The 24331-nt window shown below is 60.5% G+C and overlaps 1 protein-coding gene across 1 annotated transcript; it reads right to left on the bottom strand.

Moving 5' to 3' along the window:
* Nucleotides 1-6464: 6464 nt before the first annotated feature.
* FASN (fatty acid synthase) lies at nt 6465-22747 on the bottom strand. The gene is given in 44 exon segments (XM_032499121.1): nt 6465-7369; nt 7465-7563; nt 7657-7877; nt 7948-8178; nt 8389-8577; nt 8830-9072; nt 9161-9312; nt 9499-9590; nt 9701-9852; nt 9967-10126; nt 10128-10169; nt 10247-10470; nt 10593-10715; nt 10937-11056; nt 11141-11319; nt 11406-11556; nt 11684-11887; nt 11995-12149; nt 12233-12351; nt 12442-12606; nt 12685-13077; nt 13388-13483; nt 13485-13693; nt 14243-14343; nt 14345-14444; nt 14522-14701; nt 14887-15066; nt 15190-15270; nt 15355-15546; nt 15631-15803; nt 16056-16171; nt 16334-16537; nt 16617-16751; nt 16876-16970; nt 17667-17856; nt 17931-18118; nt 18199-18661; nt 19317-19451; nt 19547-19662; nt 19752-19874; nt 19995-20195; nt 20400-20573; nt 21810-21962; nt 22621-22747. Coding segments are annotated over 44 exon segments (7536 nt in total). The 3' UTR covers nt 6465-6979.
* Nucleotides 22748-24331: the final 1584 nt, after the last annotated feature.

Raw genomic sequence — 24331 nt, 5'->3', positions numbered from 1 at the left:
GAGTTCATCCAAGCCAGGTATGGGCAAACGAACAGCAGCACCAGGAACAGCCCGCCAGTGAGGCGGGGAGGGCTCAGAGTCCAGAGGTTCGAAAGCATGTTGTCTAAAATGCCCGGCATTCGTTAAAAAATTATGAGACATTCGAAGAAACACAATAATGTAAGTAGGCCATGCACAGGGGAAAAAAGTGGTTTGTAGAAACTGTCCTTGAGGGGGGCTCAGGTTTGGATTTAGCAGACAAAGAATTCAAAGCAGCTATTGTAAATACGTTCAAAGAACAACAACAACAACAACAAAAAACCATGGTTAAAGATTTTTTAAAAATATGATGACAATGACTCACCAGGTTGCGATTATCAATACAAAGACAGAAACAATTTAAAAAGGCCAATAGAAATTGAGTTGAAAAACAATACCTGAAATGAAAATTTCACTACAGAGGTCCAACAGCAAACGTGAACTGGAAACAGGAAGAAGCAGTGAACTTGAAGGTAGATCAGCAGAGATTATCCAATCTGAGAAACAGAAAGAAAAAAAGCATGAAGGAAAATGAACAGGGTAGGAGGGTATAGCTCAGTGGTAGACTGCATGCTTAGCATGCACAAGGTCCTGGGTTCAATCCCCAGTACCTCCACTAAAATAAATAAATAAATAAATAAATAGCCTAATTACCCCCTAACAAAAAATTAGAACATGAACAAACAGTACCTCAGAGACCCATGGGATACCCCCAAGCACACTAACATACATATATCACACATACACATCCAGATAAAAGGAATGAGGAAAAGGAGCAGGAAAAAGTTTTTGAAGAAATAATGGCCCCAAACTTTTCAAATTCAATGAAAAACATTACTGCACATTTTTAATAGGATAAACACAAAGATATTCACACCTGGACACACCATAGTCAAACTGCTAGAAAACAAACACAAAATCTTGAAAGTAGGAAGATAAAATGACTATCAGATACAAGAAAACTGCAATAAGATGAAAGATGACTTCTCCTAAAGAACAGTGGAGACCAAAGAGCAGAGGAGTATTTAAGATTTTGAAAGAGAAAATCAGGCAACCAATAATTCTACATCCAGCAAAACTATCTTTCAAAAATGAAGGCAAAACAAAGGCATTCCTAGATAAACAAAGACAGGGAGAATGTGTTGGTAGCAGACCTGCTTTACGTGAAATACCAAAGCGAATCTTTTAGGATAAAGAAAGTGACATCATATGAAGATACAAGGAACAGTACTAAAGGTCATTACATAGATAATTATTTAAAAATAGTATAAGTATACAAAAATGGTACCAGAAATGGTGTAAAACTACACAATGACATCTCTCAAAAGGACAGTTGCAAAAATCCTCCAGACGTTAGCAGACTTAATCCAGGAACATATAAAAAGACCAAGTGATATTTACCCCAGGAATGCAAGGTTAGCTTGTTACCCAAAAATCAGTTGGTGTAGTATACCATCTTACTACAACCACCAGATTACCTTAACTATAACCAGTTAGTGTAGTATACCATCTTACTATAACCACACGATCATCTCAATAGACGCAGATGACAAAATCCAACACCTACTCGTGATTAAAAAACAACCCTCAACAAACTAGGAACAGAGGGAGAACTCCCTCAACTCGACAGCAAGAATCTACAGAAAACTCTACAGCTTGTATCAGACTCAGTGGTGAGAGGCTGAATGCTTTTCTCCCAAGATCAGGAACAAGGCAAGCTTGCCTGCTCTTACCACTCTGACCCAAAATAGTACTGGCACTTCTAACCAGCACGATAAGGCAAGAAAAAGAAATAAAAGGCATACGGATAGGAACAAAAGAAATGTTCACCGGCACGTAAGACCAGTGAACAGGGCACAGGGCAGGTTGTCTTAACGGAAACCCCTAAGGAATCTACAAAAAATAAATTCTAACAAGTGAGTTCAGCAAGGCCAGTACGGAAAACTCAATCACGTTTTTATATACCAACCACAAACATGTGAAAACCGAAAGTTTAGTCACAATACCATTTACAGTTGCTCCAAAGAAAAGTAAATACTTAGGCAGCGGTGGAACACAACACGTGCAAGATCTGTATGCTGACAGTTACATAGTGCTATCCCCTACTCTCCCCTCCTTCCTTCCTGATGTTGGTAATTGGACGCTTGATGAAATGGATAAATGCCTAAAAACACACAGACTGCCAAAACGGACTCAAGAACAGATGTAAAATCTGAATAGATTTATTACAAACGGAGAGACTGAGTCACTATATTCACATCATGGGTACCACACGGCATTAAAAAGGAGCAACCTTCGATACGTACAGCTGGCCTGGTCCTCAGGGAAACTGTGCTGAGCTGAAAAAGCCAATCTTGAAAGGTATGTATGAGTCCACATATACAGTGCTCTTGGAATAACATAATCGTAGAGATGGAGAACAGGCTAGAGAACGCCAGGGCGGGGGTGGGGGAGGGAGCCAGGGCAGCTGTGGTGGGGAGCACAAGGAAGCCTTGGGTCAATTCTGTCTCGACTGTGGCGGCGGTTGTACACATCTACACGTGAGGTGACATCTCACACAACCACACACACACACACACACAAACACACACACACACACACACACACAGAGGAAGGCATGTGAGACCGGTGAAATCTGTCTAAGCTCTGAGGACTGCCTCAGTGCCAGTCTCCTGGGGTCTATATTGCCCCATCGAGATGCAGGATGCTATCACCGGGGAAACTGAGGGGAGGGTTTACAGCACATCCTGCACATTGTTTGGCAAGTTTCTGTAAATATATATGTATTTTTTAAAGTTTTTTTTTTTAACAAAGAAAGATAATTCACAATAGCCAAGGAATGTAAACAACCTCAGTGTCCACTGACAGATGATGAGTGGATGAAGAAAATATGATATGGTGGGGAGGGTATGGCTCAGTGGTAGAATTCATGCTTAGCACGCACAAGGTCCTGGGTTCAATTCCCAGTGCCTCCATTAAGATAAATAAATAAATACACCTAATTACCTCCCCCTGTGAAAAAGAAAATGTGATGTGCACTGTCATTCAGCCATCAAAAGGGAACCCTGAGGTTTGTGACAGTGTGGATGGACCTTGAGGGCATTCTGCTAACCGACATAGCCAAGACAGAGAGGGAGACAGACACAGCACAGCCTCACTAGTGTACGTGATCTAAAAAAGCCAGACGCCCAGAAACAGAGACTAGACAGGCGCTTGCTGGAGCTTGGAGGCTGGGGAAAAGGCAGATGTTGGTCAGAGCGTGCAGACTTCCAGCTGTAAGGTGAGATGTCCTGGGCAGAGGGTGTAGCTGAGCGGTAGAACGTGAGCTTAGTATACAGGAGGCCCTGGGTTCCATCCCCAGTACTGCCAGTAAATAAATAAACAAATAAATATACCTAATTGCCTCTACTCCCAAAAGAAAAAAAAAATTAATGAAAAAGGTTATGACCAAAATATTTCAGAGTCAACAGTGGGGGAAAAAATGTTTCGGACTTTATGGTAACCAAAAAAACCTTTAACTAAAAAAAAAAAGATGAGACATTCTGGAACCTAAGGTACTGCATGGTGACTGGGCAACGAGACTGCATTTATTGTACAGTTGAAAGTTCTCACAGTAACAGCAACAGAAACGTGGTGATCACATGAGCTGAGAGATGTGGTATATGTCTGTGTTTCGTCATCACATAAGCTTACACAATATTATAGGTCAGTTTTGCCTCAATTAAAGAAGAAAAAAGAGGAGGGTGTAGCTCAGCAGTAGAACACAGCGTGCACAAGGCCCTGGGTTCGACCCCCAGCACCTCCATTTAAAACCAAATAAATAAATAAACCTAATTACCTCCTCTCGCCGAAAAATTCTTTTAAACTTACTAAGAAAAAGATAGCTAGTTTAAATTTGTTTAAATTTAAATAAATTCTTTTAACGGTGTCTTTCAAAGAATAGGAATGATCCAACTTTGATGAAATCTAATAATTTAATCTCCTGTCTGGCTGGGCTTTTGGGCGTCACATCTAAGAACCCTGTGCCTAACCCAAGTTCACAAAGATCTTTTTCCTGTATTTACTCCTGGGAGTTCTGTAGTTTTACAATTTACATGTAAGTCTATGATCCGTTTTGAATTAATTTTTTTGTGTATTGTGAGGGATCAGTCTGTTCTTTCTTTCTCTTTTTTTTTTTTTTTTTGCAGATAGATAACCAGTTACTCCGGAGTCATTTGTTGAAGAGATGACCCTTTCTCTGCGGACTTGTCTTTGCGTCTTGTACACACGTGGTCTGAGCGGCCCGCCTGCGCCGCTCAGTCTGGTGTTTTGTCACGGCCGCCTGAGCAGACCAAGGCAGCCCCAGAATCTCTTATGTAAGTTGGATAAGTTGGAACTTGTTCAGAGTGGTTTCCTCACCAAAATTCTGAAAGACCTTGAGTAGAACTGGTCATGTTTTTCTTTTAAGTATGGACTAGACCTTGCCATTCAGGTCTGGAATTTTCTTTGTGGAAAGGTTTGTAACTACAAATTCACTTTCTTCAGTAGATGCAAGGGTGTTCAGGCTGTCCGCGGCTTCTTGACTTCGCCTTGTGTAGAACCTGTTCTTTTCTGAGTTGTCCGGTGGGCGCACAGTAGTTTATACCTGCTTCATCAGCCCTTCAGTATGTGTAGCATCTTAGTGACGCCACCCGTGTCGTTCCTAACATTATTGGAAATCTGTCTTCTGTTTCCTTCCAGCTCAGTCTGTTTTAAGGTTTGTAAATGACTGGTCTTCTCAGAGTAGCTTTTGGTTTCATTAATTTTGTTTCTTATTTGACTTTCACTCCAACACATGTTATTTCCTTTATTCTGCTGTGTTTGGGCCTCACTTTTTTTTCTCCTTAAGGTAGAATTTGAAATGATGAATTTGACTAGCGTCTTCTCTTGTGACCTAGGCCTTCGGTGTCCCCCAAGTGCTGCTTCGGCTGCATGCCACGAGCTTTGCTATGCTGCTTTCATTGTCGTTCACAATACTTTCCAATTACTCTTTTGATTTCTTTAACTCCTGGGTTATTGGAAGTACATTATTTGGTTCCTAAATATCTGAGGGTGTTCTAGAGAATTTTTTGGCCGTGGATCCTGACTTTATTCAGTTGTGATCAGAGGAAGTATCTTACAGGAGTCGAGTTGCTTTGAACTGGGACTGCTTTTAGGACTCGGAATGTGAACTGTCGTGGCAAGTGTTCCGTGCAGATTTGACAAGGATCCTGCTGCTCTTGTGGGGTGATCCCTAGGTGTCGGGAAGATCAGATCAGTTGACTGTGCTGTTCAAGTCTTTCATAGCTTTACCGATTTTCCACCTGTTCAGTTATTGAGAGAGGTTTTGAAACCTCCAACTTTAACTGTGGACTGCCTGACCCTCCTTTGAGATCTGTAACCTCTGCTTACTGTAATTTGGAGCTGTCATAGGAGCAATGTTTAGGGTCCTTACGCCCTTTGGATTGGTTTTTATTATGGTGAAGTGGCCCTTTTGATCCCGAGTATAGCCTCTGCTGTGAAATCGACTGTGTCTGGCAGTAACACACCTACTCCAGAAAACTTTTCACTCTGCTGTCTGAGGCTCATTCGTCTTGAGCACTTCCAGACCTTCATTCATTTGTAAGGCTGAATCATATCCATTATGTGGATGGACCACATCTGTACATTCACCTGTTTGTGAACACCTGTATTGCACCCACCTTTGAGCTGTTGTGCATGAGACGCTGCCATGCACACTGGTGTAGGTGCACGAGAGCGTTTGAGCCCGTTTCCAATCCTTTGGGTTGTAACTAGGGTGGGATTGTTGGCTCACATGGTAACTGTGTTGAGCTTCCTAAGGAACATGGACAGGCCCCTGGTCTGTCTCTGGGTTCAACACACCCTTCTAGAAGCCTAGCAGCAGGCCTGCTCCCCTGGCCCACCTCTCTCTGCTCCAGCTCACCTCTGCCGTCTGCCCAGAAGCCCCCGGCCCAGTGGGTCCACCTCACCCCTGGGCTTGGAGGGGTCCAGAGGTCCAGGGGTCTCCCTGTGTGATGGTGTCTCCCCCGCTGGTCTTGGCCAGTTAAGGAACCACTGGCCTAGGTGTTAGTGTGAAGGTATTTGGTCCATGTGATTCCCACCTATCTGGTGACTTCAAGTAAAGATTACTCTCAATAACGTGGGTGGGTGCCCTCCCCTCAGGTGAGGCCCAGGAGAGAAAACTCAAGGGTTCCCTGAGGAATAAGGAATTCTGATAAGGGGACCCTGGGGGGACTCCCACAGCTGCCACCAGATCCGTCACCAGCACCTGCCTCCTGCTCCCTGGTAGAGGCCCCCTCCCTCCAGAGTGTCCAGCCTGCTCTCTGGAGCCCGGCACTGCCAGGCACTGCCCCCGCTCCTGCCGGGAGCAGAGGGTGGCCCCCAGGCCCCAGCGCTGGCCCAGGATGGGAGAGGGAAGACGACTGGAGGCCGGAGCACACATACGGTTTAATCACAGGGAAGCTCCCGCAGGAACACTTCCACCGGGTTGGTGTAAAAATGAAACAGGGTCCAGACGTGTTTCTTTACACAGACAATTACAGAGAATTTCAAAATCTGAGCAGCAATCTGAATCAGGTTTCTTGAAACACGAACAGAGGAGCACAGGGGTGCCCGGCGCCCAGGGCTACTCTGCTCCCACTCTGCACCGTGGGCCCGGCCCCGCTGCTGCGCCCGCCTCACAGGGGGACCGGCTGGCGCCCCCTGGCGTCGCAATAAATAGGAGAAGCGACAGAGACCTGCGCGGCAGAGCCCACGCGGAGCAGGATGCTCGGCTGGCCTGGCGGCTTGCCGACTCTTCACAGACCGGGCGGGTCTCCGAGTCGGAAGCTGGCGGCATGGCAGGTGGCACGTCAGGCCAGCGGGGGGGGGGGGGGGGGGGGGTTGGGGGGAGCGGGAGGAGGGTCCCACCCGCAGGACGCCCAGCACGCAGCCCTACGGCGGCCTAGCCCTCCCGCACGCTGACGCGCGGCTCGGCCAGGGAGCTGTGGATGATGCTCAGGATGGACTCCAGACCGCTGCCCTCCAGCAGCGTGCGGTGGTCGCCCTCAATGACGTGCACGGACACCTTGCCGTCGCACACCTGGGACAGGTTGTAGTCGGCGCCCAGGTCCTCGCCATAGGCGCCACCCGTCTTGGCGCGCAGCAGCGTCACATTGCCGTGGTAGGTGGCCCGCGGCATGTACTGCTCTGCGGCGCGCAGCTTGTGGTAGAAGGAGCACGCGGCGAAGCTGAGCGCGCGGCGGTCCAGGCCTGCGTGGCTCTGCATGATCAGCTCCACGGCGGCCGCTGCGCGCTCCTCCAGGCCCCCGAGGGGCAGCAGCGCCTCCAGCACCTGCGGGGCAGGCCAGTGAGCCGCTGGAGCGGGTCGGAAGGCACAGCCGCGTGGGTCACACACAGCAGGACCTAGCCCCCGCCCCGCGGACTCACCCTGCCATGCTCCACGTCCGTGAACTGCTGCACGAAGAAGCACATGGCCTCGGCCTCGGCCTCCGCCTCGCAGCCGGGGGTCAGCTTGGCACGGTAGCTCTGCAATGGAGGAGGGGCTGCTGCAGCCGAGGCTCAAAGGCCAGACTCCAGTCCCCGGCCCTGGCCCAGGGGTGTGGGGGGTGCTGCCTTCACCTGCGTGTAGGCCAGCACGTAGGAGTGCGAGCCGTCGAACAGGAAGAGGCTGTGGTTGGCGGGGGCGGCGCTCTGCTGGGCCTGCAGCTGTGAGCACATCTCAAAGGCCACGCAGGCCCCATAGGAGTAGCCGGCAATGCGGTAGGGCCCCTCAGGCTGCACCTGCCTGATGCACTCGATGTAGTAGGCGGCCAGGCTCGGGATGCTGTCCAGCGGGGCAGCTGCGGGGACAGTGTGAGGCTCAGCTCTGGCCAGCCACGTCCGCCACCCCCGCCACAGGCCCTGACGCACCTCTCGTGCACTGCAGGCCGTAGGTGGGGATGCTGAGCTTGGCAGCCAGGTTGTGGAACACAGCGATGGAGCCTTCGATGGGGTGCACCAGGAAAAGGGGCCTCTCGGAGCTCTGCACCAGGTTGAGCTGCGTCAAGGTCGGGCCCTCAGGGTTCACCAGCAGGGTGCTCAGGTTCAGCTGGGCCTGCTGCCGGGCGGAGCTGTCCTCCTTGGGGGTGGGGGTCGCCAGCTCTGCGAAGAGGGGCAGATGCCAGGGTGGGCTGGGGCTGCAAAGGGCCCACCGCCACACACGGACACGTGCGTGTGCGCGCACACACACACAAAGGACTTGGGCTGCTGGTGCTAGGCGGGAGGTGGGTAGGGTGCCCTGGGACCCCACTGAGCACTCTCAGGACAGGCCCTGACCTGGGGAGCCCCAGGCTGCTTCGGGAACACACGTACCATCAGCTGTGCCAGCCTGCGAGGAAAGCTCCTGCAATTTGCGGAGAGTGAGCTGCTGGACTTCCCGCATGGACAGCACCAGCTCATGCTCGCGCTCCAGCATCTGGCGCACCTCCACAGACATGAGTGAGTCCAGGCCCAGGTCCGCCAGTGAACTGTCCAGGTTGATGGTGGCGAGGTCACGGATGCCTGGGGAGGGGTGCTCCGTTGGCAACTGGGGATGGGCTCCAGGTGGGTGCTGGCACCCTGGTGGCTGGGTCTTCCCAAGCCCCCATCACCACAGTCACGGCACGAGGCCCCCACCAAGCTCTGCACAGACCACATGCGTGTCTCTGTCCGTGAGCAAGCGAGCACATCCCCCTCTACAGCCAGGGAGGCCGGCTTGGGGGAGCCTGGAGTGTCTGCTGGTGGGGGGGGGGGGTCAGCAGCGAGCTCCCTCACCCAGAATGTGAGCCACGGCCTTCACCAGATCCTGCTGGCTGCTGCCGTCATCATGGGCTGTGGCCTTCTTGGCCAGCACAAAGCTGCTCAGGACTGGGTGGGGCTGGTTCAGGAAGAGATCCAGCACCTCCAGGCAGGAGGCGATGCGCTGGGGCAGCGTCCCGCCGATGACCGTGTCGTTGGTGCCCAAGGTCTCCAGGATGATGCCCACGTCACCAATGGCGCCCCACTGCACAGCGAGGCCTGCAGGCGAGGGTGGGCCGGGGCTGGTGAGCAGGGGCAGGAGTGGGGGTGGGAGTGCAGGAGGCGGGCAGGCGGAGGGCAGGCCCACCTGGGAGGCCATCTTGCCGGCGCTTCTCACAAATGCGCTCCATGGCAGAGTTGGCGAAGCCGTAGTTGCTCTGGCCAGCGTTGCCACGCCCGCAGCTCACGGAGGAGAAGACCACGAAGTAGTCCAGGTCGGGGCACGCCTCCCGGGTCACCCTGTGGGTTCTCGAGTCACCACAAGCCAGCCGCCCCAGCCCACCAGCTGACGAGCCTGGGACCCCTGCCTGCCCACGGAACCGCCCCCACTTCCCGGACCCTTGGCTCAGATCCAGCAGGGGCCCGTGTCCTGGCCCTTGGATGGCACTAGGAGTGCCGTGTGGGGGAGGGCGGGATGGGGCCCACCTGTCCAAGTTCAGGGTGCCGCTGTACTTGGGCTTGCTGACATCCTGGAAGAACTCGGGGGTCTGGTTCTCCAGCATGGCGTCTCTCAGGACCTGCGGTGAGGGAACCTTAGCACCCGCCCAGCTCCGAGGGCTTCGGAGGGCTCCGCCCGGGGGGCCCGTCCCTGGGCAGCTGGCTCTAGCCCCTCCAGAGCTGTCCTCACCATGGCCAGGTTGAAGACACCCCCCACAGGCCCGAGCTGCACAGCCTCAGCGATGAGGCTCTGGGCACCGTCCGGCGAGCTGACATTGCTGGTGGACACCAAGACCTGCACACCCTGGTGTCTCCATGCATGGATCTGCCTGGCCTGGTAGCCTGTAGGACACGGACAGTGGGTGGGTGGATTAGGGCTCTGGCCCCTGAGCCCAGACACCCCATGAGGACACAAGGACTGGCTGACAGGAACCCCCTTCCCAATGTCCGGCTCACCTGTGCGGATCCCGGAGCGGGAGGTCAGCACCAGCTTCTGGGCCCCTCGCACCACGAGCCACTGGGCCAGCTCCAGGCCAAAGCCACCCAGGCCCCCAGTGATGATGTAGCTCTTGTGGGCCAGGCAGAAGGTCCTGGACAAGGCCTGCTGTTGGGGTGGGCCTCACCCCCCGCACCACTGCTTCCGGCTCCTCTTCGTGTACCTGCGGCCCAAGCAGCATCCCTGCTCATGCCCTGCCAAGAAGGGCTGGAGCCGGGGCACCTGGGGTCCCCCACTCACCTGGATGACCACTTTGCCAATGTGCTTCCCCTGGGCCATGTAGCGGAAGGCGTCCTCCACCTGGGTCTTAGGGAACACGGTGCGCTTGAGGGGCTGCACTACGCCCTCCTGGACGCCTGCCTGCAGCAGGGCCGACACCTCCCGCCAGACAGGTGAGTTTCCCTCAGTGATGGCGTCCAGCAGGATCCCGTGGAAGGTCACGTTCTTCAGGAAGACGGCCATGCCTGGGCAGGTGGTGGGTGGGGGCTCACCATTCACGGCTCACAGCCCACCCTGCAGACCCCATGCCCAGTCCCTCAGCCCCCTGTCCATACAGCCACCCACCAGGCCCGCTGCCCGGCCTCACCCAGCGGGTTGTTGTTGGAAAGGTCGAATTTGCCGATTTCCAGGAAGCGGCCATGCTGGGCCAGACACCGCACGCTAGCCTGCAGCTTCTCCTCCGCCAGGGAGTTCAGGACCAGGTCAGCACCTTGGGGTGGCGGGGGGGCAAGGGGGTCCTCACCATCAAAGCTGCTGCCCTGCCAACCTGGCACAAGTCTGGAGTGCCAGACTCTGTCCCAGCCTGGGCCAGTGTCTCCCCCAGCCTGGCCGGTGGGTGGGGTGGGGTGGGGTGGGGTGGGGTGGGGTGGGGTGGGGTGGGTGGGGCGGGAGGCTAAAGGATGGCCGACAGTGAGTGCTGGGGCCGCTCACCCTTCCCGGCCGTGTGCCACAGCACGTGCTGCTCGAAGGACGTGTCCCGGGAGTTGGCAAAACTGGTCTCGTTGAGCTGAGGGAACCTGGCCTGGAGGTATGCCTGCTTCGCGGCTGACCCTGGTGGGGAGAGGCGCCACTGGTGAGTCCAGGCTTCGGGGGCCGGAGGGGCAGCCGCGGCTCCGGGAAGGGCTGTGGGCTTACCCACGGTGGTGAAGACACGGCAGCCTAGGCTGAGGGCGATGGCGATGGCGGCCTGCCCCACGCCGCCCGAGCCCGAGTGGATGAGCACCGTCTCCCCGGGCTGCACCCGCCCGCGCACCACCAGCGCATAGTAGGCAGTGCTGTAGACGACCGGCACAGAGGCCGCCTCCTCCAGGGTCCTGCGGGCACAGCGCAGGGGTCAGCTCAGGCCTGGCCGTGGCCACATCTGTGTGGGGCCCCAAGGTCACTGCACAGATCTACTCACCAGTTGGAGGGTACGTCCCACAGGCTGTATTGGGGCACCAGGACGGAGGTGGCCAGGCCTTTGGCGGACACCAGGCCCATCACGCGCTTGCCACTGGCATCGCGACCAGAGAACTCCATGCCCAGCAAGCAGTCCTGAGCCGCCCGTTTTCCTGGGACAGATGGTGGGTGAGTCCCAGGTCTCCCCCGGAACCTCCTAGCTTCCTGAGCACTGTGGGGTCAGTGCCCTCCCTAGGTCCCGGCCCTGCCGCTCGGCCCCCCGTGGCGTGCTGCCCCTACCTGGAATGGCGTCAGGGGAGAGTTTGCCCGTGGCCAGCATGATGTCTCGGAAGTTGAGGGAAGCGTAGTAGATGGTGCAGAGCTGGACGCCAGGGCCAGGGGGCTGGGCGTGGCGCAGAGGGGAGCAGACCCAGCGGATGGAGGAGAGGTCCCCCCGGGTAAGAACGTCGACGAAGGCGTGCTCTGTCTGCTCCTCCGGCTTGTCTGAAGGGTGACAGGAAGTGGGGCTGCCACAGGGTCCCCCAGCCCTCCCCTCCTCAGCCCAGCCAGCTGCGAGGCGAGGAGCCTGGTGGGGGCATCACGGGGCTTACCCTGCTCCAGCGGGAAGTGCTGGAAGGCCCCCCAGGCCCCGTCCCGGTAGACGTTCATCACCAGGTCTCTCTGCAGCACCGTCTGCAGCTCTGGGGAGCCTGGGCCGACCTCAGGGGCGGGGGACGCGCTGCTGAGGCTGGACACCAGGACGCACCTGCGGGCGGCCAGGCCAGTAAGGGGCGGCTGGGGCGAGGGGGCGGGGCGGGCGGAGGGCACGTAGCTCGGCTGGCATCTCACCGAATCCGGTGCCCGCCGGGCTCTTTTCGGAGACATTTCGCCATGCCCACGACACCCGAAGTGGTGCAGCCAGTGGCCATCAGCCACACGCGCTGGGAGGAGGAGTCAGCCAGAATGTTCTGCAGGATGAGAGGGGGGCTGGTTCCTGGGAGGGTCCCCAAGCCCCAGGCATATGGAGCTAGGTCAGCCAGGCCTGAGAGGGGACTGACCTTCAGCGAGTCCACCCAGCGGAAGCTGGTGTCTTCCACAGGCAGAAAGACTGGGCTGGCCTGAGGGGCCAGCCGGCGGCACAGGAAGAGCACGGAGCCGTAGAAGGACCTCTTCAGGGCCACCAGGTGCAGGGATGCCCCAGCAAACAGGCCTTCCCACTGGTCCTGCATGTGTGGGGTGGTCAGTGCTCAGGCCACCTCCAGCCCTGCCCCACCGCTCCGCCTCCGGCCCCGAACCCGCACCTGGCTCAGAAGGCCCTGCTGGCCTGGATGTGGCTCAGGGCAGGTGAGGAAGGCGACCGTCTCCCCGAGGGGGTATCCTCTGAGCAGGGTGTGCAGCAGCAGGAAACCGCCCTCCTTCAGGGTGGCTGCCATGTTGCCGAGGGCTGTGGCTGGGTTGCCAAGGGTCGCCAGGGCACAGTTACACACCAAGAGATCGGCCGCGCCCAGGCTGCTGGGGGCCAGGTCCATGGGGTCCCACTGGCCCTGGGTCATGTTGTGTTGCTGTAGCTGGGCCTGGGCAGCCTCCAGGGCCTGGGGGTGGCGGTCAGTGACCGTGTAGTCCAGCTTCACCAGGGGCTGAGTGCTGAGCAGCGCCGGGATGCGGGAATACAGTTGGCCATCAGCAGCCAGCACCTGGGGTGGAACAGCTTCCTGGATCAGCTGCACTGGGCAGACAGCCCCACCTCGGCCGGGCGCCCCCAGAAGAGCTACCCACTGATGCCTCTGAGGCTGCTGGCCAGCGCCAGTGCTGCCCTGTCCACAGCACCCCCAGGGCCCACCTCAGTCCCTTCCCCGCCCCTTCCCCTCCTGGGTCCGGGCAGCCTTGGCACCACCTCAGGTTGGACAACCTCGTGTCCAACAGGCCCTGGCCCTCCTTAGGTTTCGGGGCCGCCTGTGTCTGGGTCCGCTCGTGCTGTGCCTGGCTGCTGTGCTCAGCACCCACCTCTACCACCTTCATCGTGAGACTGGCCATGTTCTCCAGGGCAGTGTCCACACACGCCTTGAGCGCCGGGGAGTCGAGGAGGCCACAGAGCAAGGGGATCGTCGCACAGCAGGGGCCTCTCCCGGGCCAGCACCTGGCCCAGCTCCAGCTGTAGGTTCCCGTTGAGTTGCAGCTGGCAGGCGGTGGCCAACAGTCGAGGCAGGCCCTGCTGTGGGGCCTCCCGGGGGGCCTGGGCCCCGTCCAGCCCAGGAACCACCATCTTCAGCCCCTGCTGGGCCACCTTGCTCTGCAGTGCCTGTGCCAGCCCTGGGCAGGGAGAGACGGGGCTAGGGAGGAGCCTCAGCTGAGCTTCCCGAAGGCCCCCAGAATCAGGTGTCTGCTTGGAGCAGGGACTCGGTGGTAACTTAGACTCAGTACCCAGCCCTGCCCGCTGGTATTAGAGGGACAGAGTGGCAGCCCAGTCCTCCGGGGCTGGGAACTGCATCAGCCACTGGGACCACTGGACAAGGGGCAAAGGGCTGTGAGGGGCCCTGAGGCAAGGGCTGCTGTGCCTCCCACCCAGGACAAGGCCCTCAGAGGGTGGGTTCCCCAGAGAGCGGATCTGGTGCCCTAACATCCCAGCACCCCCTTCAGCACAGGTGTGAGCCCTCTGCAGGGGGCTGTCTCATGCCCAGCCAGCTGGCTGGGGGCACAGACAGGAGGGCCACATCTGTCCTCTACGTGCCCTGGGTCCCCTTTGAAGACTGCGATGGTTAACAGTGAGAGGCAGGGCGGTGGCTGACGTCTGCTCTGGGTGGAGGGGACCGGGCGACGAGCTCCCTGTCTGAGGCGGGGGCCCAGGGAGTGGGGCCTCACCCCTGCACAGCTGCAGCCCCTCCTGCAGGGCCATGTTCCCGGCCAGGCACCCATCCTCCACGTAAGGTGTGAAGCAGAACTTCTCCAGGACAGGGCGGGAGCTGCTCCTGTCGCCGAGGGGCCGTGGAGGAGTGGACCCGTGACATGAGGACGCCCCCGGCTACTATGCTGTTCACACACTTGTTCACCACCACACTGGCCACTGCGGGGACACGCTGGGTGAGTGCGGGCAGCACCTGGTGCAGGGACACTGGTGGGTGGGGGCCAGGGTTGGGCTACCTTGGGCCTCGCCCTGCAGCGTGTACAGCTTCTGCCGGTGGGTGGTGGGGTCGATGTGGATGGCGGTGATGCGAGTGGGGAGGCGCAAGCTGTGCGAGCCAAGGCCCAGGATAATGATCTGTAGCATGGTGTCCAGGAAGGTCACCCAGTTCTCCCTCCACAGAAGCCGGCCTGCATTGCCTGGGGCGGAGGGGCCGTCAGCTCGGCCAGCCGGGGTCTCTCCCATCCCCAGGCCCCGACCGGGGATGCCCCTAGTGGCTCCCTCCTGCCCACTCAGCCCTCCCTCTGCCTGGCCCAGGCAGCGGTGCGCTCGTGAGGCACACTCTCGGGGGCCAGGCGGGCCCCCTCCCGGCCCCGCGCCGCACCTTCCAGGCCGGCCTCCAGGATGCCCTGGAAGTGCGGGCCATAGTCGTAGCCACACAGGCGTAGCTCCTTGTACACGTCCCCCAGGCTCAGCCGGAGCATGGGCACGGGATCCGCGGGGTCCACACTATCCCGGCTGTCAAAGAGCTTCGGGTTGGGGTCCTCCCACTGGCGCACCTTCCCTGTGGGCAGGGGTGGCAGGAGAACCTGAGGGTGGGGTGGGCTGGGCCGGGGCGGAGCAGCCAGGGCCTATCTGGAGCCCCTCGCCAGAGACCCTGTGGCCTGGCCAGACGCCCCCTGCTCACCGCTCACGATCAGGCTGCCGTTATTAGACACCTCGAAGGCGTGGGAAGCCTCCAGAAGCCGCACCTTCAGGGGCACAGTCCCTGTGGGTAGCAGGGTCAGAAATCAGCAGCAGGGGTCAGCGGCCAGCACTCCCGCCCCCTTGGCCCGCAGGCTGCCCGCCTTACCTGTCTTGGGCAGGATGGTGGCCTGGTACAGCGTCACGTCCTCGAACACCACAGGTACCTGCTCCATGTTTTGGCCCAGGGCTCGTGCCAGTGTCTTCCAGACCAGGCACAGGTAGCCGGTGGCGGGGAAGATGACACGGCCGTCGATGCAGTGATCCACCAGGTAGTGGTCGGGGGACTCGGGGCTGGTGTCTGTGGAGGCCTGAGCCTCAGTGCCAGTGCCCGGGGGGAGAAGTCGCTCCCTGCCTGCATCCTGCCCGCCCATCCTGCGCTCACCTATGTTGTAGACAGTTGCGGAGGAGCAGCTGGAGCCGCTGGGGAAGTCTTTGGAGGCAGGCACGTCCCAGGTCTGGCTGTGGTCCCACTTGATGTGGGGGGAGATAAGAGGAGTCCCCCGGGGAGCCGGGAACTCCACAGGCGGGAACAGGCCATTGGGTTTGACGTCGATGCTGGAGGATGGGGGAGGCATGAGAGGCACACCTGGTCCAGGACCACCCTGTTAAACCCACTGCTGACCCACTGCCAACTGTTCTCCCCTAAGACCCCCAGAGATGGCTGAGACAGGGGTCGAGCAGGGGCCACAGAAAAGGGGTGAAGGTGACTGGGCACCCCACAGGCCCACTTCTGGGGACGATCTCCAGGCCAGCCTGTGCCCTGGTCAGTGAGGGGCCTCAAGGGTCCAGCACGGATGGAGGACACACCCCGTCAGGTGGAGCCGGCCCATGTTGCTGAGGAAGAACTCCAGGTTGTCCTTGTGGTCCTTCTTCATCAGTGGGAGGATGGTGCAGCTGGACTTCAGGCCGCGCTTCAGGATGGCCTGGTGAGGCAGAGACCGGCTGGGCTTCCCTCTGACAGCTGCCTGCCTGCCCCTGCCTGCCTCCACCCTGCCGAGGCCACATGGAGCCTGACCACCCTGTCTCACCCCAGGCCCAGACCCTCAGCTTCTCCTCCAACCAACCCTCCTCCCCAGTGGGCGCACCTGCAGCAGGGCGTGGGGGGCGATCTCCAGCACCACGGCGTTCTCAGGCACGTGCCTCAGTGCCTCCTGGAACAGCACAGGGCTCACCATGTTGTTGACGTTGTACTCGGCCGAGGACGTGCGGGCCAGGCTGCCCTGCCACTGGGCCTCAGGGATGGAGGTGCTGAGCCAGCGCGCGGAGCGGGGCCGCGGCTCCCGGATCACCTGAGTGCACAGCCAGGTCAGCGGGAGGGAGCTTGGCCCACAGCCTGCCCGCCCAGGAGGCCTCTGCCAGGCAGCCCACCTTCTTGAGCGCCTGCAGCAGTGTGGGCGCAATGGAGTCCATGAAGTAGGAGTGGAAAGCCAGGCCGCCCGTCCGCACCTCCTTGGCAAACACGCCCTCCTGTTTTAGCTGCTGCACAAACTCAGACATCGTGGCCTGGGGGTGGGGGGCAGGGCCGTTGGACGAGCAGTCTTGGGCCAGCGCCTGGGTCCCCGTGCAGAGCTCACCCTGAGAGGACTGGAGAGGATGTGGGGACCACGCCTCGCCTCCCAGGACCCACCTGAGGTCCTGAGATGGTCACTGTGTCCTCGGAGTTGTGGCAGGCGGGCACGACGCCAGGGGGGCAGCGCTGCTTACATTCCTCCCAGGACAAGCCTGGGGGCAGAGACAGCCTCAGACAGTGGCCGTGGGGCCTGGCGCCCCCGCTCCCCAGGCCTCCCCACAGGGAAGATGCTGCGGTGGTGGCCCTAATGACAGCCGCAGAGTGGCACCTTCACAAGGCACTTTGGCCCCTGCCACGTCTGCTCTCAGGCGGAGGTATCATTACTGCCGTCCCATGGGTGGGGGCTAGTTTCGGCCCCAGTACTGATGCAAAGGCTCCACTGCCCGCCTCACTCTCCTGCCAGCCCCTCAGGGCAGTGGCTTTCACTGAGTCCCCTCCTGTCCTCAGTCCCACCTGCCGGAAGGCCCACTCCTTCCCCCAGGGTTAGGTGCCGACAGAGAGGAAGGCGGGCTGAGTCACCCAACACCCTGACTTCATCAAAACCTCACAGGTTCTCGTGTGGGGGGAGGTTCTCATCCCACAAGTTCAGCTCAGGACCAGGTGAAAACCACTCTGGCCTCTACTAATGTCTGTGGGCGAGTGTGCCAGGCACCAAGGCCACCAGGTGTGGGTAGGCCATCCAGGGCGCACCTGAGCAGGCCGTCAGGGTCGCTCTCACCCCACAGTGATGACAGTGGCCGGTGAGTCACCCTCAGGTCCCTGCCTCTGCCCAGTGCCGATACCCACTCCCAGGGAGGCCCTCGGGCCTGTGGGCAGAGTGGGGCGGGGGAGCACAGGGCGACACCTACCTACAGCTGCCATGGCCCCTGGCGGGATGTTGGCCTCCTTAATGCACTGGCCCCTCCAGTAGGCGCAGAGGACAGCCTCCTCCTGAGACAGGCAGCCGTCGGCGTAGCCGCAGGCCACCTCGCCCAGGGAGTGCCCAATGATGCCGTCTGGCCGTAGGCCCATAGAGGTCAGCAGATCTATGAGGGCGATCTGGGGCGACAGGGCACGCGTCACGCCAGCCCGACTGCCCTGCCAGCCCCCTCAGCCCGGGCCCCGGAGCGTACCTGGATGGCAGTGAGGCTCACGAAGGCATGGACGATGTCGTCGAAGGTGGCCTCGTCTGGGCTCTGCAGCAGGCCCGACACCTGCAGCCCCAATGGCTTCACGGTCTCGTCCGAGCGCAGGATGGAATCACGGAAGCTGTCCAGGCGCATGAGGCTCAGCCCCATCCCGCGCCACTGCGCACCCATCCCTGTCCCAGCGAGAAGGGTCAGGTGTGGCCTCGCAGCCCTGGCCCCGTGGCCCTCGGGGATGGCCTGGAGGTGGGCTCACCAGAGCAGATGAACCAGAGTGGGCGCTGGCCAGCCGGCACCTGCTGCACATCTTGCGGGCTTCCCTCGCCGCCCAGCACGGCATAGCCGCGGAAGGGCATGGCAGCTGGGGGGGCAGCTGCGATGTCGTTGAGCATGCTCACGAATGCCAGGTTCTGGCGGTGCCGGAGGCCCTGCTCCAGCAGGGCCTGCACGGCCTCAAGGGTGCGCCCGCTGGCCTGCAGCAGTCGGGGCAGGGCAGTGTGCGGGGCAGGGGGTGGGGGTGGCTGGGAGTTGGGCTGGAGAATGACATGCACGTTGGAGCCACCGAAGCCAAAGGAGTTGATGCCCACGTTGCCCCCGCGGATGGGCAGGGGCCGGTCCACCACCTGCAGCCGCCTGTCCTGCAGTGCTGGGATCTTGGGGTTCGGGCTGTGGAAGTGCAGATTGGGGGCCCAGAGCCCGTGCTCCAGGGAGAGCAGCACCTGTGGGTAGCTCGCGATCAGAGGACCCTGGGCTCCCTGCCCTGCTGGCTAGGGTGGGATTCAAGCACCCACCTTCCTGAGGGCCCTCTGAGGCCACAACATGGTTCTGCCCGCTGCAGTGGCCGTCCTTCCCCTGAGCCTTGCCCTCCCCAGTGCAGGGCCCTTCCCTTCTCCACCTCGTTCTCCCTCTGCGGCCTTGCCACCTCCCAGCCTGGTTGGCTGTGGGTCTGGACACAAAGGCTCCTCAGCCAAACCCCACCCCTGGTCCAGATCCAAGAGCTACAGATGGGTAGCTGGGGTGGCCCAGGGAGCCTGGACCACCAGGAAGCCCCTGCCACCCCCAGATGCCAGAGCGGTGGTGACCTGGTCTCCCCACAGGCCACCAGCAGTTCAGGAGGCCGTGGGGAAGGATGGGCCCTGAGGGGTGGGCTGCCCCGTTGCTTGCCGCCCCCTCTGTCTGGGTCACTCGTGGAGCAGGTGCTGGGCAGGACATCTGAGCCAAGGAACCGGGGCAGGGACTGGCCATACACGTGCACCCTGCTCCCTAGGCCTCAGTGACCTGCACCCCATGGCAAGGCCCGTGCAGACCCTCCTGCTATTGGATAGCTGGAAGCTGAGGAGGCAGGGGCAGGTCGGCCCCAGACCCGCCACCTACCTTGGCCAGTGCTGCGAGGCCGGAGGCAGGCTCTGGGTGCCCCATGTTAGACTTGGTGGACCCAATCAGCAGTGGGTCCTGGCGGGTGGCACACAGGGCTCGCACGATGCTGTTCAGCTCCTGGGGGTCACCCACCTGTGGGGGACCTGGGTGGTCAGGACTCCACCGGGAGCTACTCCACTGGGCGCTGCTCCATGGGAGGCGTACGCGGGGCCGGGCAGGCCTCTCACCTTGGTGCCGGTGCCGTGGGCTTCCATGTACTCCAGCGACTCGGGGGCCAACCCAGCCGGCTCGTACAGGGAGCGGATGAGCTGCTCCTGCACCTCCCCGGAGGGGAAGGTGATGCCTGTGGGCGGGGCCAGGCTTCAGCACACCGCGGACCCTCACCGCCTGTAGCCCTGCCGCCCCCGCCCCCCACCCCGGCTGAGCTCCCACCTTCCTCCTTGTAGCCGTCCGTGTTGGTGCCAGCGTTGAGGATGGTGGCATACACCCGTCGGGCCAGGGACTTCTTGGTCAGCAACATAGCCACCACGGCCTCTGAACGGCAGTAGCCGTTCCCTGGGGGCAGAGGGCACCTCAGGCCTAGGGGCTCGGCCGACCCCAAGCCCCACAGAGCTCAGGGGCCAGTGTCGAGGGAACCTGGGGTAGGGGTGTGTCCTGTGTCTCCCCTGCCCCCACCTGTCTCGTCGAAGGACTTGCAGGTGCCCTCGGGGCTGAGCAAGCCCAGCTTCAGGAACTGCAAGGAGGTGTTGGGCTTCAGAAGGATGTTGATGCCACCCACGATGGCTGCGGGGCACTCCCCGCTGCGGATGGCCTGGTAGGCGTTCTGCAGGGCCAGTAGGCTGGAGGAGCAGGCTGTGTCCAGGGAGACGCTGGGCCCTGCGGGCAAAGGCACAACGCAGGCAGTGGGACCCCCACCCCCAGCTCGGGGCCCTGGATGCTTGAACAAGCGTCTCCAGCCTGGAGCCCAGGACACTGGAACCCTAGCCCTGCAGGCCTGCTGGGCAAGGGGAGGCCAGAGTGTGGGAGGGCCGTGGCCACCCCCCGGGAGCGTGAGGCCCAGAGGGCTGCGTGAGCACCCACCTCTGAAGTTGAAGAAGAAGGAGAGGCGGTTGGCCATCATGGCACGCTGGCAGCCCACCATGCTGTAGCCCAGGAGTGTCTCCGGGTCCCGGCTCAGAGCCTCTGAGGCCTCAGAGCCGCTCACACCCACCCAGACACCAGTGTTCGTCCCCCGAAGGGAAGCCGGGTTGATGCCTGTGGGAGGCAGAGGTCAGACCCAGCAGCTGTGTTGCACCCAGCCCGCCAGCTGGCTCTGTGGGGGGGGGGGGGTGCGGCCTCCCCTCTCTGGCTCGGGTGAGGGGGCTCCATCCAGTTCGACTCTGATGGGGCCAGGAGTAGGGCAGGGAAGAGAGAACAGAGCTGCAGCGGGGCGGCCAGCCCAGGTGGGGCGAGAACGGATAACCAGGTCACAAGGAACTGGGTCTGGGGTGGGCGGGCTGCCAGGTGGGGCTCTAGGCTCTGGGTCAGGCAGCAGTGGAGACAGCCAGAGGTGGGGACAGAGGGCAGCATTGTCTCCAGGCTGCTCCCCTGGCCCTTGGTATTGTTGGCAGGGTCTGGTGAGCCCCAAGGGAGGCCTGCCCTGGGATGGGCCAAGATAAGAAGACAGAGGAAGACAAAGGCCGAGTGTCCAGGCTGGGGAACGAGGGAAGAACACCGGCCAGCCCCCGGGGAGCGGCATCCAAGGTCTCTGGATAGGGCCTGGGCAGTGGGAAGGCCTCCACCCCCACTCACCAGGGTCCTCTCTCCTCCCTGACCCCCCATCCCTCAGGCAGTGCATGTCCATGACCGGTCACGCTCAAGGGCAACCCCAGGGGCTAGCCAGCACCTGCTGTAGGACCTGCAAGGCCAGGTGACCTCCTTGCCAAGCACGGGTGGGAGTGGGCAGGCCCCAGGCTCCCCTCAGGGCTGAGCTCCGGCCGTCCACCTGCTGAGGGGTCACACCCCCATGCCCAGCCTCTCCTCTCCCACTGGCCAGGCCTTCTAGCCCCTGGTGCCCCTGGGACAGGTCTGTGCTTTGGGACAAGGGACAGCTGGCTCGAGGCACTTGTCTGAGGTCAGAAGTGACCTGGCAGAGGGGAGGGTGGAGGACAAGAGTCTGGGGCCGGATCCTGCCTCCCACTCTGCCTGGCACCCTGCCCTCGCCCCCAGATCCGCTGTGCAACCAAGAGGAAGGAAATTGGGGAGCCAAGGCAAACCCAGGACACCTCTGGTGTGCAGCTGGGAAGCGTGAACTGCCCGAGGCCCACAGCTCCCCAGCGCCTCAGGCCCAGACCAGGGCTGGGCAGAGACACGTGCTCCGCCCCTCCTCAACAGCTTGATGTCAGGGACGTCCTGCTACAAACGTGTGTTACTTTGAGAAGCAAAAAAGGGATGTTTCCCAGAGACCGGTACCCTGAGGACAGAGCCCTCAGCAGCCTTCCGATGACCCACCTCCATCCACGATGGCCTCGTAGGTGACCTCGAGCAGCAAGCGCAGCTGGGGGTCCATTGTGTGCGCCTGCTTGGGGTGGACTCCGAAGAAGGAGGCGTCAAACCGGGACAGGTCCTTCAGCTTGCCTGACCGCCGGGGCAGGCCGTACAGTCCTGTGGGGCACACGCAGGTGAAGGGGCCACCATGGGATGTCACAGTCCTGAGGGGTGGGCAGCAGACCCCAGTGCAGAGCACCTTGGGGACAGTGCCCCTGGGGACCCTCTGCCTGGCCTGATGCTGGCCCGGCGGCTGAGGCCAGGCCAGGCTCTGCCACACTGACTCACATCCCGTAGATCAGGTAGGTCTACTCTGCGGAAGAATGTGCTGGGTGTGAGGAAGTCAAGCCAGCTTCCTGGGAGAGACTGATAGCTTATCTGACTGCCTGGGACGTGTGGGCTGGCCAGGCTGGCCAGGCTCTGCAGGGAGGAGGTGGTGGGCAGTGGGGCCAGAGGTGCTCACCCACCTGGCCGAGCCCTGGCTCTGCCCCCCGCAGCTCACCTAGCTCATCTGTGAGACGGACAGACTGGCCAAGGATGACTCTCAGCCTCCTGCGGCCTGTAGCTCAGTCCCCAGCTCCCTCACCCCAGGCCTTCTGGTGCCGTCTCCAGGAAGAGCCAGCAACGCGGCCTTTCCTTGGGTGACTGTTGGGTCTGCAGGTGGGACTGGGGCTAACGCCTGAGCAGGCCTGCGCTGGTGGCTGGGAGGCTGTGTCGGAAGCAGCAGTGAGGGGAGAATGTCCTGAGCAGGAGGGGAGCCCCGGGCCCCACTCACCTGCCTTCCACCGCCTATCATCGTCCGTCACCATGTCCACGCCGCCAATGAGATTGGCCCAGAACTCCTCCAAGTTCTCTGACTCGGGCAGCTTCCCGGACATGCCAGCGATTACCACCTCCTCCATGGCTGCTCTCTCTGCAGGGAGGGCGGTGTTGGGGTCTGGACCCTCGCAGCTCTGCTGCCCCTCCCCCTCCTCTGGCTTCCTGACTCCCAGGGCACCTGCCTTCCTCCACCTAGCCCATCCAAGGGTCTGAGGGCAGCAGTTCAGAAAGCTCTGAGACTGAGAGCCACACGGCCAGCCCCTGCGCTGTGCGCCAGCCCAGATGGATGCCCTGGGTGAATGGAGTGTGCCGTCGGGGGGAGGGAGGGCCACTAGTACAGCCTGCCTGCACCTCTCACTGGGAGCGTTGTGTTCTCTGGGCCTTGGCTCTGGCTGGCCTGGGATGACCCCACTGTAGCCCTGCTGCCCTGGGCCCACCCCCAGCTGGCTGCTTCGACCACCTGCTGAGGCACTCCCGGAAGGGGGACTCACAGTGGAAGGCCGGCAGGGCCAACCAAGAGAAGAGCCCAAACCCCTCTGAGGATGGGCCCACCCGGCTGGCGGTCAGTGAAGAGCTGGCCCAGGGAATCCACCAAGAAAAGGGGAAAAGGCAAACGTTGGGGGTGGGAGGAGCACCCACGATGCCCGGCTGGCGCTGCACTCAGAACCCAATGCTGCTTTCCATGCTGGGGCCATGGCTTGGGCACTGCAAGGCTTGGACGGGCTCTAGGGGGAAAGCTGTCCCTCCCCACAGTGGCAGATCCAGCCAGGATGGCCCCTCCAACCTGCAGAACCACTCCTGTTCAGGTGCCTGGTTAAGTGCTGGCCAAACCCGTGCACCTGTACAGGTGAGGCCTCAGGATTCTGCTTGCCTACCTTCACACAGCCTGCCTGACCACCCTGGCCCAGGTCCCCGAGGTGCCAGAGGGAGCCTGGGCTACCCTGAGCCTGTGGGTCCAGACTGGGGCTCCTGTGCAGCCCCTGAGGGAGAGGGCAAGGCCAGGGTTGGTCCTGCCACTTCCGCCAAGGCCCCAAGGCCTCATAGCGCTGGACATGGAGATGGGTGGACTCACCAACCGCCGGCCCTCTCAGGCTCTCTCCGAGCAAGGAAGAGTACAAGCAAGTGGAGACAGCGCCTAGCCCTTGGGTGGCCTGGTGGGCCTGCTGTCCCCGCAGAGAGGGAGCTCCCTCCCCCAGCGCTGAATAAAGAGCCCTTTGCTGGCCCAGAGGCACCAGCTCGGGCTCGGCTGCTTCCTGCAGAAAGCGCCGGCTGTTTTCCCCTATTTGCTATTCACTTGGAGTCCCGCGAGGCAAGGCAGAGGGGTGGAGACCCCTACAGCGCCCAGGGCCTCCTCTGCACCACCGCGGAGCTGCACCGGGCGCCAGCCGCTCTCCCCCTACAACTTCGGGGGCTGCAAACGGTGCCCACGTGGTGGGGAAGCCATCCCCCTCCGGCCCGCGCCGCCTCTGCCCTCCCTCCTTTCTTCTCTGGCCCTCGGGTTGGCTGAGACTTGCCTATCCGGCACCCGGAGTTAGGGGGATGTCGCGGGTGAAGGGGATCGTTGGCCCAGCCTGAAAGGAGGCTCTTGTAGACGCCTGGAACCGGCTGCGCACCGGGCGGCTAGGGTTCCTACAGGCCCTCAAGGGTCCGCGGCTGCCCGGCCCAGC

The sequence above is a fragment of the Camelus ferus genome, chromosome 16 (genome assembly GCF_009834535.1).
Source record: "Camelus ferus isolate YT-003-E chromosome 16, BCGSAC_Cfer_1.0, whole genome shotgun sequence".
Lineage (NCBI taxonomy): Eukaryota > Metazoa > Chordata > Mammalia > Artiodactyla > Camelidae > Camelus > Camelus ferus.
This window is presented reverse-complemented; position numbering and strand designations above follow the sequence as displayed.